The 16,936-nt window shown below is 45.8% G+C and overlaps 1 protein-coding gene across 5 annotated transcripts in view; it reads left to right on the top strand.

Moving 5' to 3' along the window:
• The window catches only part of RHBDL3 (rhomboid like 3), a 128,573-nt gene that overhangs the window by 49,652 nt on the left and 61,985 nt on the right, over window positions 1–16,936 (top strand). For all 5 annotated transcript variants that reach the window (XR_003996636.1, XR_003996635.1, XM_030534546.1 and 2 more), the window contains one exon: window positions 12,980–13,138. Coding sequence is in view for 3 of the 5 variants with exons in the window: in XM_030534546.1 (XP_030390406.1) it covers window positions 12,980–13,138 (159 nt within the window). In the remaining 2 variants the exon portion in view is untranslated. The remainder of the gene's footprint in view (window positions 1–12,979; window positions 13,139–16,936) is intronic.

Below are 16,936 nucleotides of genomic sequence, written 5' to 3' on the forward strand. Positions count from 1 at the left end.
TTTGGATTTGTGTCCCTTCTGGTTCCAAAATTCTGAGGTGTTCGGTTTCAGGGTTTCATTTTGGCATGTTGTAGTGACATCCTACGCTGCCAAGGTCTGATCTGGATCGGAACATCCCTAAAATCAAGGGGGGTTGAATCCCAGGTTTCACTTCAGCCTATTATAGATTTGGGACAGCTACAATGTGGACCTGATCTGAACTTCCACTAAGTGTGGTGGGGGACAGTAATCCAGTTTGGGCCTATCTCTAATCAGTGAGACCAGGCCCCCCTGGTTTTGATTTTGGACATCTGACTGAATGGGCTTTGTCTGTAAAAACCCAAATCACTCCCTCTCTCCCTACCCTGGGAGAGAAGGGCCAGCTCTGTTTATGTTCTTCCACCATTCTGAACCTGAGGTATTTTTGCCCATTTCTCCTACTTTGGAGTTGTAGATCATCTTCCTTTCAAGGATCTGAAAGCACTTTACAAATCTAAATGAACTAAGCTTCACAGGTGTCCTGGCAGGGACATAACCTCCATTTTACAGATGGGGATACTGAGGCCCAGAGAGGCCGAGTGACTTGCTCAAGGTCACTCCAGAAATCTGTGGCAGTACCAGGAACATAACCCAGATCTCTGGGTCCCAGATCTGAACCTCAAGGCCATTTTTCCTCTCCAGTTAGCAATCAGGCTGGGTGGTGAAAAACATGTGCCTGTGCGTGCACCAGATCGGTGCTCCTATGAACAGTTTCAGGTGAGGTTTCAGCAGGTGGGAACATCAAGAGAGCAAAGAAAACAAACAAGCAGACGTTTCTCTTGATCTTGTTTTGCCTCCCCCTGCTGGCCGTCTAGACAGTAATCCCTCCCAGCCGAGTTATCATGGCTTTGGAGGAAAAGGAATAGGAAAGGTACAAGCAGCAAGCCCCTGCTGCATCCTCCACGTCCCTTTTGCTTTATGGTGCGTGCAGAGCACCATTTAGCCCTATACTGGGTGATTGCTATGCACGTCCCAAAATCTGCCCTCTGCCAGGAAAGCAGCGCTGCTACTCAAATAGCTCTCTGCCCAAAAGACCCTCTGTACTGGGTAGCACCAAATGTTCAGCATGGCAGCTTCTCTGCAGCCTTCTGCCAGGAGTTGGCGCTGTCCAGAGGGCCTGCCCAATGATTTAGTGAGGGTATTAACCCAGCACTTGGATGTTATCTGGCTTTTGAGAGCCTGTTTCCAGCCTTAAGGTTCACCTCAGGCCAAAGCAATCTAAAGCGGACTGAAAGTACACCAGGACAGCACTTAATCACTTAATGTTGGCTGTGTGGTGATGGTTAAATTCATTATTTACAGCAAGAGAGAACAAGAGAACCTCTTGGGCGGATACTGCACTAATGCGTCATTGTGTGTATGGTTTTCAAGGACTCAGTTTAGGTGACTATTAATTGTGTGTGGAGTGGAGTGAGTGTGTGTGTGGAGTTATCTCACAGCAAATTTTGCAACATACCACCTTCCTCCCTCTTGGACCAGTTTAATCTCCATATACCATTGTCCTGCAGCTACCAGAAGTGAGAGCAGTTTCTCTAGGCCCCTGGGAAGATAGCTGCGGACAAAGTTTTGTTACAACAGCTTCTGCTTTTGCTCTCGCCTTTGGTTTATTAGATGGGATTTGATCTGCTGCCTGGTCAGTCCTTTAATCTTTATCAAAGCAGCTAATGCTGCATATTCTATTGCTGTGTGCAGAGATAATAAAATATTGTGTGAGCTCAAGCTGAGTAGCAGCATGAAATTCAGAGACTGGTGAAAGCTAGAGATGCCAGCGTAGTGGGACCTACAGCTATTTTGGGAAGCGTTACTTTGCCTGCCTCATAAATTTACTAAAGAGGGACTGCTCATGTGAAATCAGTGCTCTAATGGTGTAAGTGTACCTGTCTGTCTAGCTACTTCTTATTACTGCAGGATCTGGGCTCTTCACAAAAGCTGTTGAGCAGTGATTCTTAAACTTTTGTACTGGTGACCCCTTTCACATAGCAAGCCTCTGAGTGTGACCCCCCCCTTATAAATTAAAAACACTTTTTAATATATTTAACACCATTATAAATGCTGGAGGCAAAGCGGGATTTGGGGTGGAGGCTGACAGCTCGCGACCCCCCATCTAATAACCTCGTGACCCCCTGAGTTGTCCCAACCCCCAGTTTGAGAACCCCTGTTGTTGAGTATGTCTGCACCAGGGCTGGAGGTGTTGCTTCCAGCTCGGGTGGACATACCCGCACTAGCTCTGATTTGAGTTACTGCGCTAAAAATAGCAGCATAGCTGTGGTGGTGCAGTGCACTAACTGCCCCCAGTACAATCCTGTTTGAGAGCCTAGCCCATTCCACTGCTGGCACTGTGGCAGCTATGCTGCTGGTTTTAGCGAGCTAGCTTGATTAGAACTAGTGCAGGTATGTCTGCCCGAGCTGGAAATTACAGAAACCTACCCCCTGCCAGCAAGTGTCAATATCCCCATTTTACATATGGAGAAAGTAAGGCAGAGAAGCTGACTCACCCAAGGTTTCCTTATGGAGTATGTGGAAGATCTTGGAATTGACCCAAGATGTTGAGTCCCAGCCCCAGTGCCTTAGTCTCACAGCCGTCCTTGCCCTCCTGCACATGAGGTTGATGTTGCAAATGCCGGTTGGATTTCATGAGCTGAAGAGCTAGCTGTTCAATAGCATTGGCCTGAGCCACGAGGCTTGGGTGAGGATCCAAGTTTCAGTGGTGGGTGGATCCAGGATTTTGGTTCCGGTTCTACTCCATAATGGAAGAGCACAAGGGAGCAGGTTACAGCGCAGACACTATGGGCATGTGTCATACAGGAGCCATAGAATGGCACTTTCTCTGGAATAACTGCTGGAACGGGTGGGTTTTAAGGTGTTCACTCTTAGAGGAGGGGGAGGAGTGTGGGAGGCTGTTCCAGAAACAGGGAGGGGTGTGACAGGAGGAGGAGTAATGTGGCATGTGGCAGACAAAGGCGAGCAGTCTGGAGTGGGCTGAAGAAGATGAGGAGAAAGAGAGACCAGGAAAAGCATCAAAAGCACATAGAGGAAGAGGAGAAGCCAGTGCCAAGGGTCAGATGGAGGGAAATGCAACTAGAGCACCAGGAGAGGAAGAGACACCTGACGTGTGTGTGGGTTTCTTGTTCTTGCTGAGGTTTGCTTCCTGTGCAGACAGGACCTGCCCTGCATGGGGATTTCCATGAGACAAGAATGGGGTAGGGCTGGGATCTGAAGAAGGCATCACCCTTTAATATAAGGATTTGCATATGTACCTTTCCTCCAGTGATCCCAAAATACTCTGCAAACACACAGGCCCAGATTCTCATGTATGCTAAGTCCCCTTTACCCTGCTCCATCAGCTTAAGGTTCAAAGAATGGGTGTAAATGACCTTAGCCAGAAGGTGATTCAAATGCGACATACTCCCACTTTAAAGCCTCTTTCCACTGCCAGGGTGATATAGAGGGGCTGTGGTATAAATGAGAATCAGACCCCCTATAAATTAGCCCCCCCACGCCCTTGAAAGATAGAAACTGATTGTCATTTCCATTTTACTGTGGGGGAAACTGAGGCCCAGTTCTTTTTTTTTTTCAAATGACTTCTTCCCACTTAACAGCGGATTTGGGACTAGAGCCAGGAGTCCTTGTTGCAAGGCCCATATTCTCACCAGAAATGAGGGTGTCCCTCAGGGCTGATCTCTTCTCTTCATGCTGAGATAATGTCACCATAACTGGGGAAACCACAGGCTGCAGTAAATCTGTTGGCCCAAAGCCAGAAAGGGATTTCCCGCTCATGCTTCTTTCAGTCTGTGACTCCCACGGCTGCTCTGGTCTGTGATGAGTGTTTGCCATTGGCTGCTGAGCCATCCGTTGACCTCATTCAAATGAGATCCTTGGAGTTGGGAAAGGAGCAGCAGCCTGGGCTGTGTTAGTGTCTGCAATTTCCCAAGATATCAGTGCATTGTTTAACAGCTGCACGGCTCTGACCTTCACCCTATTTGTGCGCTCAGTCGTGGCTGATGTGCCTTTAATTAAAGAGGCAGAACAGTCGGGGGTTTAATTTAACACACACACCCCTCACCGCCACTGCCACCTTTAAAACAAAGTTTTTATCTGCTTCCTTTTCCAAGCAGTCTTGCTGGGGCACCTTAATTTTATGATGAGTTCATAATAATAATAATCATAATTAATAAGGAAGCTTGCAGTGGGTGGGAAAAATATGTGCCTCAAGTCGGGTGGTTGTTAATGGTCATTAACATATTTACATTTTTGCTTAAGAGCCTGGTGGGGGATCAAGGGAATTAAGGGTAATTGTCTTTGAGATGCAGAGGAAACCTTGCATGAAATTGTCGTTAGTGCCCTATTGTGCCAAATGGGCATCCAGTCTTCCACAATTCTGAGGCCCAGCAGTTGAGTTATGTTTGTTGGCTTATATAAAGACAGAGGGAGAAGTAATACGGCTGAGCTTAAAACAGGAAGCCACTGCCTTGAGTTGGATCACAGGAGTGTTTGTCTGTTGAGTAGTTCCCAGTTGAGGTGAGGAGCCCAGGGGCTGTGTGGATCTGATGTCAGCCCTGACTTGCTATCTTGATGGAATTGGACATGCCAGTCCTGTCTTGGGGGATGAGTTTCAAAGAATAAATTAACCATGGATCAATATTTGAAGCATCTTCTAGTTCAGGTCAGTTTCTTTGTACAGCTAGTTGATTTGGGGTAGGATGGGACGAAGAAGGAGGCGTTTAAACTGTGCAGTTAAATGTTGTTTTATCATGTGACGGGAAATTTGACGAAGCCACTAAATTATCTGATTTTGTAGCTAGCTGCTGTTTTCGAATAAGGGTTGAGGAGTTTGATTTATTTGTGTGTGGAGGAGATTTTGGAGTGCTGTTAAGATCAAATTGTCTAGATCTTGTAATAGACAAGCAAATCCAGAAAAATAAATATAAAAATCTACAGCATCTATGTTAGAGCTGGAGCTCCAGGCAAAAAATTTCAGACACAAATACTCCAAATTGGGTCAGTTCCTTTGTAAAGAGAGAGGCCATTTGTAAATATTCAGACTAGGGGAGTTTACAATTCAGATCTGAGTTTTCAGAATTGTTCAGATCTCAGGTTTTTATTCAAACCCATTTCTAATCAGCACTGATGAATGAATGCAAACTACATGAAATGCAACAACAGGCCAGCTGTACTGTGAGAATAGAGTTTGTTCCAGTTATAACATGCTTGGGATGCTGCAGGAAGTACCAGCTACCTGCTACTGATCCTTTCATTTGGGTCATCGCTGGAAAGAGCACAGCAGCAGAGCGGCATGAAGAGTGAAAGTTGTGTGTGTGTAATAGTTAGGCCTTCTCTGACTGGAAAGTCTTCTAACATTACCAGCATGGACTTCAGATGTCTGGGAAGTCAGTTAGTCACTTAGATTTCAATTGCTATCAGCTGGAGTGACAAGATCAGATCTGTTTTGACTCTAATGCTGATATCACACAGTGGTAGCTAAAATTAGTTTGTGCAGGGTTTTGAAGCCTCATAACTACTGGTTATTCTTACAAAAGTTTTTGCCATGCTTCAGCCTATAACAAATGTCAGTTAAAGCTATTTGTGATCTTTATAGCTCTTATTGCTTACAGGAAGATATAATTCATGCCCTTTAAAGAAATGTAAATTGGTGCTGATAGGCTTTCCCACCCACAAGCTACTTTCCCAAAGTCAAACAGTGAGCTAATAACATAGCTGGGGGTGGAGTCCAGGGGGTCTGACTCCTCCCCCTGCTTTAACCATTAGACACATGAACCTCAAGTAGTGAAACATTTAAACCTACGAGGTGCGAATGTATCATCCCTGAGCAGGATAAATCCTTTCACTTAAATTTGAAACTATAGTTAAACAATGCAGTGAAGTAAAGTGACCGTGTTGGATCGAATATTGTCAATGAGCATAAATACAACAGTGTACCTTGGATCACAAGTGTTGGAGATGGCTTTATTAGATGACTGAGTCTATCTGCCTCCGACAAGGCAGCATAAGTCTCCTTGATAAAGGTTATATCTGCTATTAGGCTAATGATGCACTCTTCCTTGGATCTTTGATTTTGACAACTCCATTTTATTCTGGTGTTGGGCAGTGCAAAATTAGACTGGCCTTTGAGTTACAGACAGGGCCAGCAGGCAGTAAAAATGGACCTGAACTGAGACATCGAAAGGATTGTCTATGTCACCATTTAGTTCACGACAAGCTGGGGTGTGAATCTATCCTGCAGCAGCCTGCCATGGAGTAATTGTCCATATGCACTTTGCTAATGCACATTAACAATTTGTTAATGTGTGATTTGACTGAGTCCTTTTTTTGAAGAGGACTAGATCAAAGCACATTAATGAACTGCCAATGCGCATCAGCTGGGTGCACATGGACAGTTAGTTCACAGCAGGCTAGTGCAGGGTAGATTCATTCCCCAGCTTGCTGTGAACTAGATGGTTGTGTAGGCAAGCCCTGAGTCTGGCTATGGTATTAGGATCCAATCTTTCAGCTCTCATCTGATTGCAGAGGGGCTAGATGCAGCATTAATATCTGAACTTCTCCAAAGCTGGAGATGTTGGGATCAAAGGGGTTAATTTTACCCCTTCTTTAGTTAGAACTGGTGGAGAAATCAACCTTTGGGATAGGTTGTCGGGAAGGCGCATCACATCACAGGGCGCACTGGAGGAAAACGTACAGCACTGACTTTCTGCAGATCATTTGTTTTGTTTGTTTCCAATCATCCACCCCTACTGACAGCTCCTGTATTGAGGCAACTCCTCCTGCTCAGTTTGAACACATGCAGCAGCCCCCTCCCCTCAGCTGTTAACCCCCTTCCCCTCCCCCTTTTTGGACAATTCCATCAAAACAAAACAAAAAAAGGAGGCTTTTCAGCAGACGCTTAAGACTGGTAGCAACTGTGGAGGCTGTGAGCCTCGATCCAGAGAGATTATCGCAAGAGAAGCAGTGGCATGACTCTATTCTAGAGCACTCGAGTGAGCAGGTAGGCAGCTGAATGCTGAAGTCTTGCGGCAGAAGCCCTCTGCTTAGGGGCTCGGCGGGCTCAGTGAGCAAGTTGGAGCCATGTGCACAAACTACTTCTTTGAAACAATTGGCCTTGCGCTGAGGTCAGTTTTGTACTGTGGATTCTTCAGCTGCTCTGCTTGATGGAGAGTGCTCTGCCAGATTTAGCTGCTGGCATGCTGGTCCCTTGCCATCTGGGCCACTTGCCAAGCCAACCTTTCTTTTGCTGTGGCCAAACCAAGCGAGCCAAAAGGTGCAGGCATTCAAGCTTTTGTTCACTGCTAGGAAAGAGTGAAGGCTGTTGAAATCATGTTGCTTTCACTGAACTCCCTTTCATGTCCAAAATGTTTCCATGGAAATATACCTCCTGCACTGAAATGCTCCTGTCTCGCCCCCCTTTTCCTTCCATCTTTGAATCCAGCCAAGAAGCTTGATATCATTATCTACAAAGAGAGGCCAATGGGATACAGACTCTTCTGAGTCAAGTTAGAAAATCAAAGGCAAATCAGAGCCGGCTGAGACTAGACCAAATTGGAGTTGCAGCAAATTGGTCCAGCTGCTTGTGTCTGTTTAGTTTCCAAGTTTAAAAAGAAATGGGTTCGATCTGATGTCAGTTTTGGGTTTCTGATTTGCTACGTGTCGCATTTTGGCTGATGCTGTGTCCAGATGAGGACACAAGCTGGCAGCACTTTTGCCAGGAGTTGCCCATGGTTTTGTATTAGGATGGGACCCAACTATAGTGGCCTTGCCCATGCGAGTATTCAGACCAGAGCCAGTTCCAGGCACCAGCTCAGCATGCAGGTGCTTGGGGTGGCCAAGGGAAAGGGGCGGCACATTGGGCTCTTCGGTGGCAATTCAGCGGCGGGTCCCTCTTGGAGAGATGGACCTGCCGCCGAACTGCCGCCAAAAAAGAAAGAGGTGCAGTGGAGCTGCTGCCGATCACAGCTTTTTTTTTTTTCCCCCACCTCTTTGGGCGGCAAGAACCCTGGAGCCGGCCCTGGTTCAAACTTCCTTGCAAAGGTGACGTTGTCAGGTTCCAGTCCAGTTGAGTATCTCAAAAAACATTGTCCCTAACTGGGGCTCATTGTCATCTTTTGTTGGCTGCCAGAGTGGGCAAGGATGGAAGGGCCTTGGAGAACGGACTATGTTGTCAGCAGCTAGTGTGGCTAGGTCATGGGTAAGGCATTTTGGAAGGGAGAAGACATGAAAGGGAAGCTTTGTGGTGTTGCATCCTCCATCTGTTCTGTGAATCAATAAGGGGCTTTAGCCTTCAGGGCTCTCAATCCAGCAGCTTTCACCAGCACCAAAGAAAGAGAGGAAATATAACATCTTTATGGATTCACAGCTACAAAGCCTATATGACATTTCAAGACCGGATTAAGAGAGATGTAGCAATTACAACTGGAAAAGATCTCTTAGGTCATCAGTGCAGGCCCGTTCCATACAATGTATTTATAAAAAAAATACAGGATTCTTTATAACAATTAAAAAAGAAAGCAAAAGCCTCTATGTCTCTCTCCTCAATGCCTGCAGATACCGCTGTAGATCAATGAACTCAAGTGACACGAAGTAATTCAGTGAATTCTAATCTTTGACGGAAATCCAGTACATCCTGCAGATACTCAGTTAAAGTTAACAGGTTTTCACCAGTGGAAGACAAGATTTCTCTGTACTCTGCTAGAAAGCAACAACTTTCTTGGTAAAAATGGGGGGAGTTAATACAGAATTTAATGTGGGAATCTCTTTCTACTGAGCATTTCAGAAGATAAATTGAAATGGCATGTGGCTGCCCTGTCATTTCTGGTTTAATATGTTATTTATCTCTGTAGTTCACACTCCCAAGAATCTGCTTGTAATCTATTTAGAAATAAAAATCTCTGCAGCAACAGAAACATGCATCTGATTTGGAAGCAGTTATAAAAAAGCTGCTTTGCTTGTCAGTTTTCAGCACTGTGCCTGAGGAAGAGTCTATATTATTCCTGCTTTGAAAAGGTGTTAATAAATACAGATGTAAAACTATGCTTTGGATAGCTTCTCTTGTTTAGGCTGCATCCCTCATGTACTTAAAGGTTCAATCACTAAGTTTTAAATTTAAATAAACGGCAGAAGGAGAGAGAAATTAAGAAGCATTAGGAAGGGAGAAAAGGGCTGATTTCAGCTGAGGTTTGAAATGAGGTGGAGAGCTGTAAGATGGAAAGATGCAGGAAAGAGGCTCCAGATGACAGGAGATGGGGAATGCTCTAGCATCTCCAGGGTGAGCCACAGAACCAGTCTGGTCCGAATGGAATGGAGGGAACAGGTAAGGGAATAAATAGGGTCTCCGATGTTAATTGAAAAGTTGCTTCTTTTTGGACAAGTCCAGAGGGGATCATTCTGTCTCGTTCACAATGCCTGAGTGTTTCATTTACCCCAGAAGACACTTCTGGCTCTGTGTAAGTTGCCTGACTGAAAACTAAAGACAGACATGAGCTGAGGAACTCTGTCATGCAAACTTCCCCACCTTGCTAAGGAGTTCAGATTCCGTGTTGTAGCTCAAGATTTTCTTCTGAAAATGACCATCTGACCACAAGGTGTCTCCTCATTCTCAGGCCTTTTAATCCTTGGCTGGAAGCCCCAAAATCAGACATTGCCTTTTCACGAGGAGGCGAAGAGGGGACAGTCGAGCGCACCAGCATTGCCATTGGCCAGCTGGAATGATGACACTCAGTAAAGTTACTTGCACTTGCTCAAGGTTAGGTCCGTCATGTGAAACTTGTAACAACTTGTCTGGTTTGGGGTCCTGTTATGAACCAGAAACTTAGGCTGGATTCATCATACAGTTCAAAGAGGTTCATGGTTAAAGCATAGGGCCGACCTTAAGCTGTGTTCCCATTGGATAAATTCAGAACCAGGCCTGCGCTTCACACTTGGTTTCTTCCTCTCTGATAGGTCAAAGCAAACCTTAGATCCAAACACCTCATAGCCAAAGCTCATATCCAAACTTGGTGGCTTGGGCTCATGTCTAGTTTTGACCTCAAATCAGGTAGCAGTTGGTGCTTTGAGCTGTGTTTCATGTAGAGTTTTTATATTGGTTTAAAGCAACAAAACTCAAAGCAAAATTTAGTTGGAGTTGTGGGAGCCCGCACAAGCACAGCGCAAATTAAAATGGTTCCTCCCTTCAAACCCAAGCTACCATACTTGCCATATCTGTCAACGACCCTTTGTCTGTCCTGACGGATACGGTTCTCTGTAATTTAAACTGAGAATCATTTTTCTTTAAAACGACTTGACTTTGTCTCCATTTTGCCAAAGCCCATTATTTGTAAAGGGAGAAAATAGCCTTTAGCAAGGAAACCACAAGATGGGGAATGGGTTTGGGGGGCAGCGCGATACAAGGGGTTGGTTACGTCTTTTTGTTTATCTACCAGGTTTGAAGCTGGGAAGGCTGCAGATGAAATGTCTCTCACATTCTCAAAAGGTCTCTTTTGAACTCTCCTGTCCTCGCAGGATATTTTCCATCGGCATTCTCACTGTTACAATGAGCTAGCCAGTGTGTCCATGCTGTTATGTGTTTGCATGACTGCCATCTATTGAACAGAGTCAGAACTACTCAACTGTGTCAATGTCCGTCTAACAGACAAAGGAGATTCTCCTTTGGCTGTTATAGAAGAGTCCTGTACTTTTTAGAATAGGAGTGTCTGAGTTCAATCCCTGCTGTTGCTGTAAAGCTACAGATGATCATGGGGTGCATCCTGGTAATAACTGAGAAATCTTAGGCAGCCAAAGATTTCTTGCAATATTATCTTGCAATTCACCCCTAATTTTTGTTAATGACATTGTAAATCTTAAGGTTTGCAATGCTTCCAGTCCCATCTCCTCAGGATAAGTGTTTGGCTTGAGGCAGACCATGTGAGCTCAGAACTGTACTAATGAATGAACTGAGACTGATAATCTCTCTCTCACTCTCCGTAGAGTCACTTGGGAATACTATTTTCTTCATAGATTTTTCTAGGCCCGGAAGGGACCTTGTGATCACCTTGTCTGACCTGTAAAACACAGGCCATAAAACCTCACCCATTATTTCTTGTAGCAAACCTCTAACTTTTGGTTGAGCTAGTCAGCAGTTCTCAAACTTTATTGCACCGTGACCCACTTCTGACAACAAAAATTATGACACGACCCCAGAAGTGGGGACCGAAGCCTGAGCCTTCCCAAGTCCTGCCACTCAGGGCTGAATGACTCGTGCATCAGCTTCAGCCCAGGGCAGTGGGGCTCGGGCATCGGCTTTGGGCTTGGGGTGTTGGCTTCAGCCCCAGGCCCCAGCAAGTGTAATGCCAGCCCAGGTGACCCCATTAAAATGGGAGTCTTGACCCACTTTGGGGTCCCCAGTTTGAGTACCGCTGAGCTAGATCATAACTTTTAGAAAGACATCCAGTCTTGATTTTAAAGTCGTCAGGTGATGGAGAACACACCACAGTTTTAGGTACATTGTTCCAATGGGTGATTGCCCTCATTGTTAAAAAAGTGTCACCTCTTTCTCGTCTCAATTTATCTAGCTTCAGCTTCCACCCACTGGATCATGTTATGCCTTCGTCTGCTAGATTAAAGAGACCTTTGCTATCAGAAATCTTCTGATGTAGTTACTGATAGGCTGTGATCAAGTCACCTCTTAACTTTTACATGGAGAGATCAGATTGAATTTCTTAAGTCTGTCAGCGTAAGGCAGATTTTCCAGTCCTTGAATCATTTTTGTTCTCTGCTCATCCAGATCTGTTTGTTATTGTTGAGCATGGTTTTCAATGGCTACTCTGTTCCACTCCCAGGGACGCGCCCACGTTTCAGAGGCGGGTGATGTGGGTAATATTTTTCAAGCGGTGCAAGATCGCTTAGGGTGAAAGTGATCAACAAGAAATGCAAGCTGTGTTGTTTCTTTGCCTAGTATTTGACAGGATAAGGAATCTGAAAATCTGCATAAACCATCTGGCTGCCTGCCTGACAGGAGCAAGTGTTGACAGTTAGTTTTAACTTTACAAATAAAAGCATGAACAGAAACGACCACTCAGTTAAATGCATCTACTGGCCATATAGAGCAGTACCTGCTGAGACTCGGTGTGTTGTGTTTACTTTGAAATGCAGACTCCAAGAGAGATCTGTGAATGTGTAGGACAAGGCAAGGGCTGTAGGTAAAAGAAGTTTCAACGAAGAGGCTGATGGGAACATTAATTGGACAATTCTGCTCACTGAACTAGATCAGAATGAAAAGGGGGTTGTGGTACCTGAATACAGAGCTCATTCAGGGAGGTTCCTTTGTCCTCATAACCCCACTTGCCTTGCAGTTGGGATTTGGAATTAACTTTAGAACGCAGACGTTAGCAACCCTGCAGGTATTAGAGTTTTTGGGTTATGTCTCTGTATGCTGGCAGCTTGGCATGGTCTCCACTCACAAGGCCAGTGCCCCTCCTCATTTCTAACTTGTCGAGTTTTCACGTGTCCTGACCACAGATCATACCAAGCTACCAGCAACCAAAGACTTAAGGCTGCTCCCTAGGGAAATGCAGAGGTTTTCTTTCCTGCCCACTGATCTGTTCTCCTCATGCTCTCCCCTTCATGTTTACCTGGAGCATCCTTCCCTATCTCAGGCAGACATAAACTTGGCATTCTCCAGCCCAGAGGCTACATCCAAGACAGTGTCCCCACAGCTAGTATAACTGGTTGTCTGGTACTGATTGGATGGTGGTAGAATAATTCTCTCCATCCCTTGGAGCAGAGACCTGTGCATCCCACAATGCTACCAGCAAAAGTGATAAAACTGTGATGGCTTGCATGGCAACATGGCACTTAGCAGCAATGCTGCTGCCATCTCTGCTGGGCCTGTGGCTGAGGCTGAACCCTTAGGAGGTCAGCATTGCAGGTATTGTGTAATGCTGAGGAAATAATTCTTGCTTTGTTTTCTCCCTCTCAGTTTGACCCCGAGAACACTGGCTACATCAGCACTGAGAAATTCCGAAACCTCCTCCAAAGACACGGCTCTGAGCTGGACCCACACAAACTGGAGGTTCTCTTGGCCTTGGCAGACAATAATTCAGACGGGAAGATCTGTTACCAGGACTTCGTCAACCTGGTAAGTGAGCCACCAGGAGGAGCAGATCTCAGTCCTAGAGTTGGATTTGCTTCTGACGTAAAATGTTAAGCAAAGAGAAGCAGCCGTCCTGTTTCTAGCAAAGATTTGCTGGGTCCCTCCACAAACTCTGGGTGGGGTTTTCAAAAGCGCTCAGTGGTAGCTGAGCTCTGAAGTTGATGGTAAAGCTCCCATCAACTTTAATGGAAACAAAGTTAGGCCATTGCTGGGCATTTCTGAAAATCCCCCGCTGTGTGTATTTTTAAGGAGTTAGAAGGTGCTCCCCTTGGAACATTCCTTCCCCTCCATCTGCACTTTTAGCTTTCAGATGTTCGGGAGGATTGGCAGCCTATCAGGAGTTTCACACTTTCAGGGGAAGCACAGAAGCCAACAACTCTCAGCGTTTGCTTAGGTGAGATAGTTGACCAGGCTGCTTGGGTTCTGATGAAGCAGGCTGCAGGGCTGCATGTTTGCAATAAACTCGTGTGGGACTGATTTCCTGACTTGAAACTGCCAGTCGGGACTGCTTATGGTGACCTGTTGTGCAGGATGGTGAATAATTAAAGGAAAAAAAGTTCTGTTTGACTTCAGATATCCCCAGCTCTAGGATTTCCTTCCTCCGCCTAGGTGTCTGTGAGCGGAAATCGTGATTGTCCAAATTGGATTCCGAGGGTTGTTGTCAGCCATACCCCATGGGCCCTGAAAACTGATCATGTGGTTCCATTCCCACTGCAGAGGGGCCTGGAACGTGGGTAACATTTTCAAAAGTGACCTAGGCTGTGTCTGCCGCTGAGGTGTGATTGGAGCATGGGTAAGTTCACCTGCGCTGATAATAATAGTATCATAGACATGGCAGCCTGAGCTCCCCTGACTAGAACCTCTGGGGAGCCTGGGGATGTACTCAGGTATCCTATGCTGAAGCCTGAACTGCAATGTCTTCATTACTTCTGTTACCTAATTAAAGCTAGCCTGCATACGCCTACCCACACTACGGTACACATTCCCTTGCTGTGTAGACACACATGTAAGCACTTGGGACCCTGAGTTCCATTGACATTCAGTGAGGCCTGGGCATCTATGTCATTACTGAAAATAGAATTTAGGTTCCTATGTCATCTGGGCACTTCTTTATTTCTGTCTCACACTGGCTATGGGATCTGTTTGTGACTAGGATCACACAGGCAGTGCTAGAAATAGTCTTGTGCTCCATAAACAGCTACTGCTGTGAAAACAAGAGGGAGAAACTGTGTTTTTTGACAAGCTGGTTCCCACCACTCAGCTCTCATCTGCCCATGTGCACAGAGAGACCTGCCTTCTTAGGCAAACTGCCCCTCCCGGGGGTTCTCGGCTGACAGTAGAGTCTCCTTTTAGTTTCCATCGTGCACTCCCAGTCTCTCTTGACATGTCAGTCAATATACTGCATGATGTGTTTTGTGCAAAGGTAGATTTCTCTCTGGGTAGCTGTAGCTATAGGAATCTCACACTCTATAAAAAAAATTCTAAGCCTGTGTGGATCCCATCTGACCAAAGAATGTTGCTAATGAGGCATTGAGCCGTAATAATTCTCCAGCACGGGAGCTTGTGTAAACTGTGAAAATGTCCAGTGCGGCTGCCTGATGTTAAAATAAAACCAGCAAGCAACCCAACCAAGGGGAGATGGGCCAACCCAGACTCTGAAGCTGAAACCGGCAGCTATCCTGGCCCACCCAGGCCTAGGTTAAAAGCTACCGTGAGGTTTGCTACCTGTGCCCCCATGCCTCGTGGTGTCGGGTACGAGCCCCTTTGTATCAGCTGAGCCTTGGGGAAACAGGACATCTTTTCCTTTTATCGCAGCTAGAGCTAGGGCACGTTTCCTGTGTTGCCTGCTCATCAGGAAACCTCCATCCACAATTCCTCAAACTCCCACCGCAAACACACTCGCTAGTTTCACTAGCTCTGGCTATGTTACACGTTCTGCCCTGCTTCCACCATCACTGCTTTCTTGGACTCTCTCTTCCCCTCCGCCTCCTCTCCTGACAGCAGCAGCACAGTGTGGAGAACATGGGGGGTGGTAAAGATGGGATGCACTGACTATGGGTGTTGCAGCCGAATGGTGAGGGGGAAGAGGCAGGTTAGGGCGTGGGCTGGCACACAATGAAGCCAGTGGAAGCTCTCGTTTACTCCATTGGTGCAGGGGTTAAGAGCTTGGATCCTGCACCATTGAAATGTTGCCACTGACTCCAAAAGGTGCAATCCTGCTCCCATTATCTCTTTGTGCTCTGGTCTCCCCATCCATCAGTAACATTAGGAGTAATAGTGCGCTCCTGCCTCACCTTAGTGATGCCTGTTAAAATGCCTTGGAGGCCCTGCTCAAAGTTGCTGTGTGGTCCTGCTGCAGAGTGGGACTGTTGTTAGGGGATGTTTCTCTTGGCCCACCAGCAATCCCTCCATTTTATTACTTACCTGTTGTTTTCTCAGTTTAGGCTGCAGGCTCCCTCTGTGTATCCTATAGTGCCTGAGTTCAGTAAATACGGGAAAAGCATACCAGCGTCGAGCTATCAGGCATTCAGTTCATACCCTCTGCTGCGGGTGAGCAGGGGGGTGAAATTATCTTAGGATGAGGCACTGAAATAGATCTGTTGGGTTTAATCATGCCGTCTTAGCAGCTCCTTGTGTGGTTTTATGTACACTGTGAAATGCAGCAGCAAGAAAACTGAATGTTGTGGGTTTGGTGAGTGATCACCTATTCCCACCAGTTGAAGGTTCATGGACGGAGTGGTCAGTAATACCCCATGTTCCATGGTAAATGATAATACTTTGCACTCGTATACAGTTTCATGTGTTCAAAGTTCTGTGCGAGCATTTTACTACTTAAGCTGCACAACACCTTTTTGGGGCAAGTATCATTAAACTCCTTTTATAGATGGAGGGAAAGTGAGGCAGAGAGGTGAAGTAACTTGCCCAAGGCCACACAGTGAATTGTTGTTAGCGGTGGGATTAGAACCTGACTACCAACCAGCATGCTTAGTCCATCCAGACACAAAGCAAATGTGATTGATGGAGCTAGTACGAGGAGTCTGGAGAACTGTCTGGAAGCAATCACCCAAAGATCCTTTTTGACCCAGGCACATCATCCCCACTTGTAGGAAGGGGAGTTGGCTGCAGGTTTTGAAGAGAGACAATCCTGAACTATTTCTGCCTGGATGCTTGTACAGAAAGGAAAGCGTCATTATACTTTATGGAGTTAGCCTGATAAGAAATGATCGTTTCCTATCACCTCTCCCTTTATCTCCCTCATTTACATGTTGGCTCTAGCTAATCAATAGACCCGCAGGTGCTGAAAAGCTAAATTACTTATAAATGGTGGCTCTTCTTCACCTCCCCCAGGCTGTTCAGTGGGAGCTAAAAATTAAACTTTCCAAGGCTGCTTTTCCTTGCTGTAGACTTTCGCTCTCCTTAGAAGCTTCATACCATGCTCCTGCTGGGGAAATAGGCAAAGAGCAACATAGGAATAATAACACTGATTGCTGTAAAACCAGCCCATCTGATTCATTTGATAGCTGGGCTCTAACCTGTTTGTTTACAAGGAAGCATGGTCCAGTGCAGTGGTTCTTAACCTTTACTGCAGCCTGCACCCCTTTGGGTCTCAAAATATATTCTCGCACCCTTATCAAAAATCGAAGAAGTGGGTCAGTTCTTTAAACCTAGATATATGTGATGTTCGTATATTACAGTAATCGTTTACAAATGTATAATGTTGTTAAATACATAGGTTTGATGAAACAAAGTAGTTGTACTTACGTGCCCTTGTTTAATTTGTGT

The sequence above is a fragment of the Gopherus evgoodei genome, chromosome 15 (assembly GCF_007399415.2).
Source record: "Gopherus evgoodei ecotype Sinaloan lineage chromosome 15, rGopEvg1_v1.p, whole genome shotgun sequence".
NCBI lineage: Eukaryota > Metazoa > Chordata > Testudines > Testudinidae > Gopherus > Gopherus evgoodei.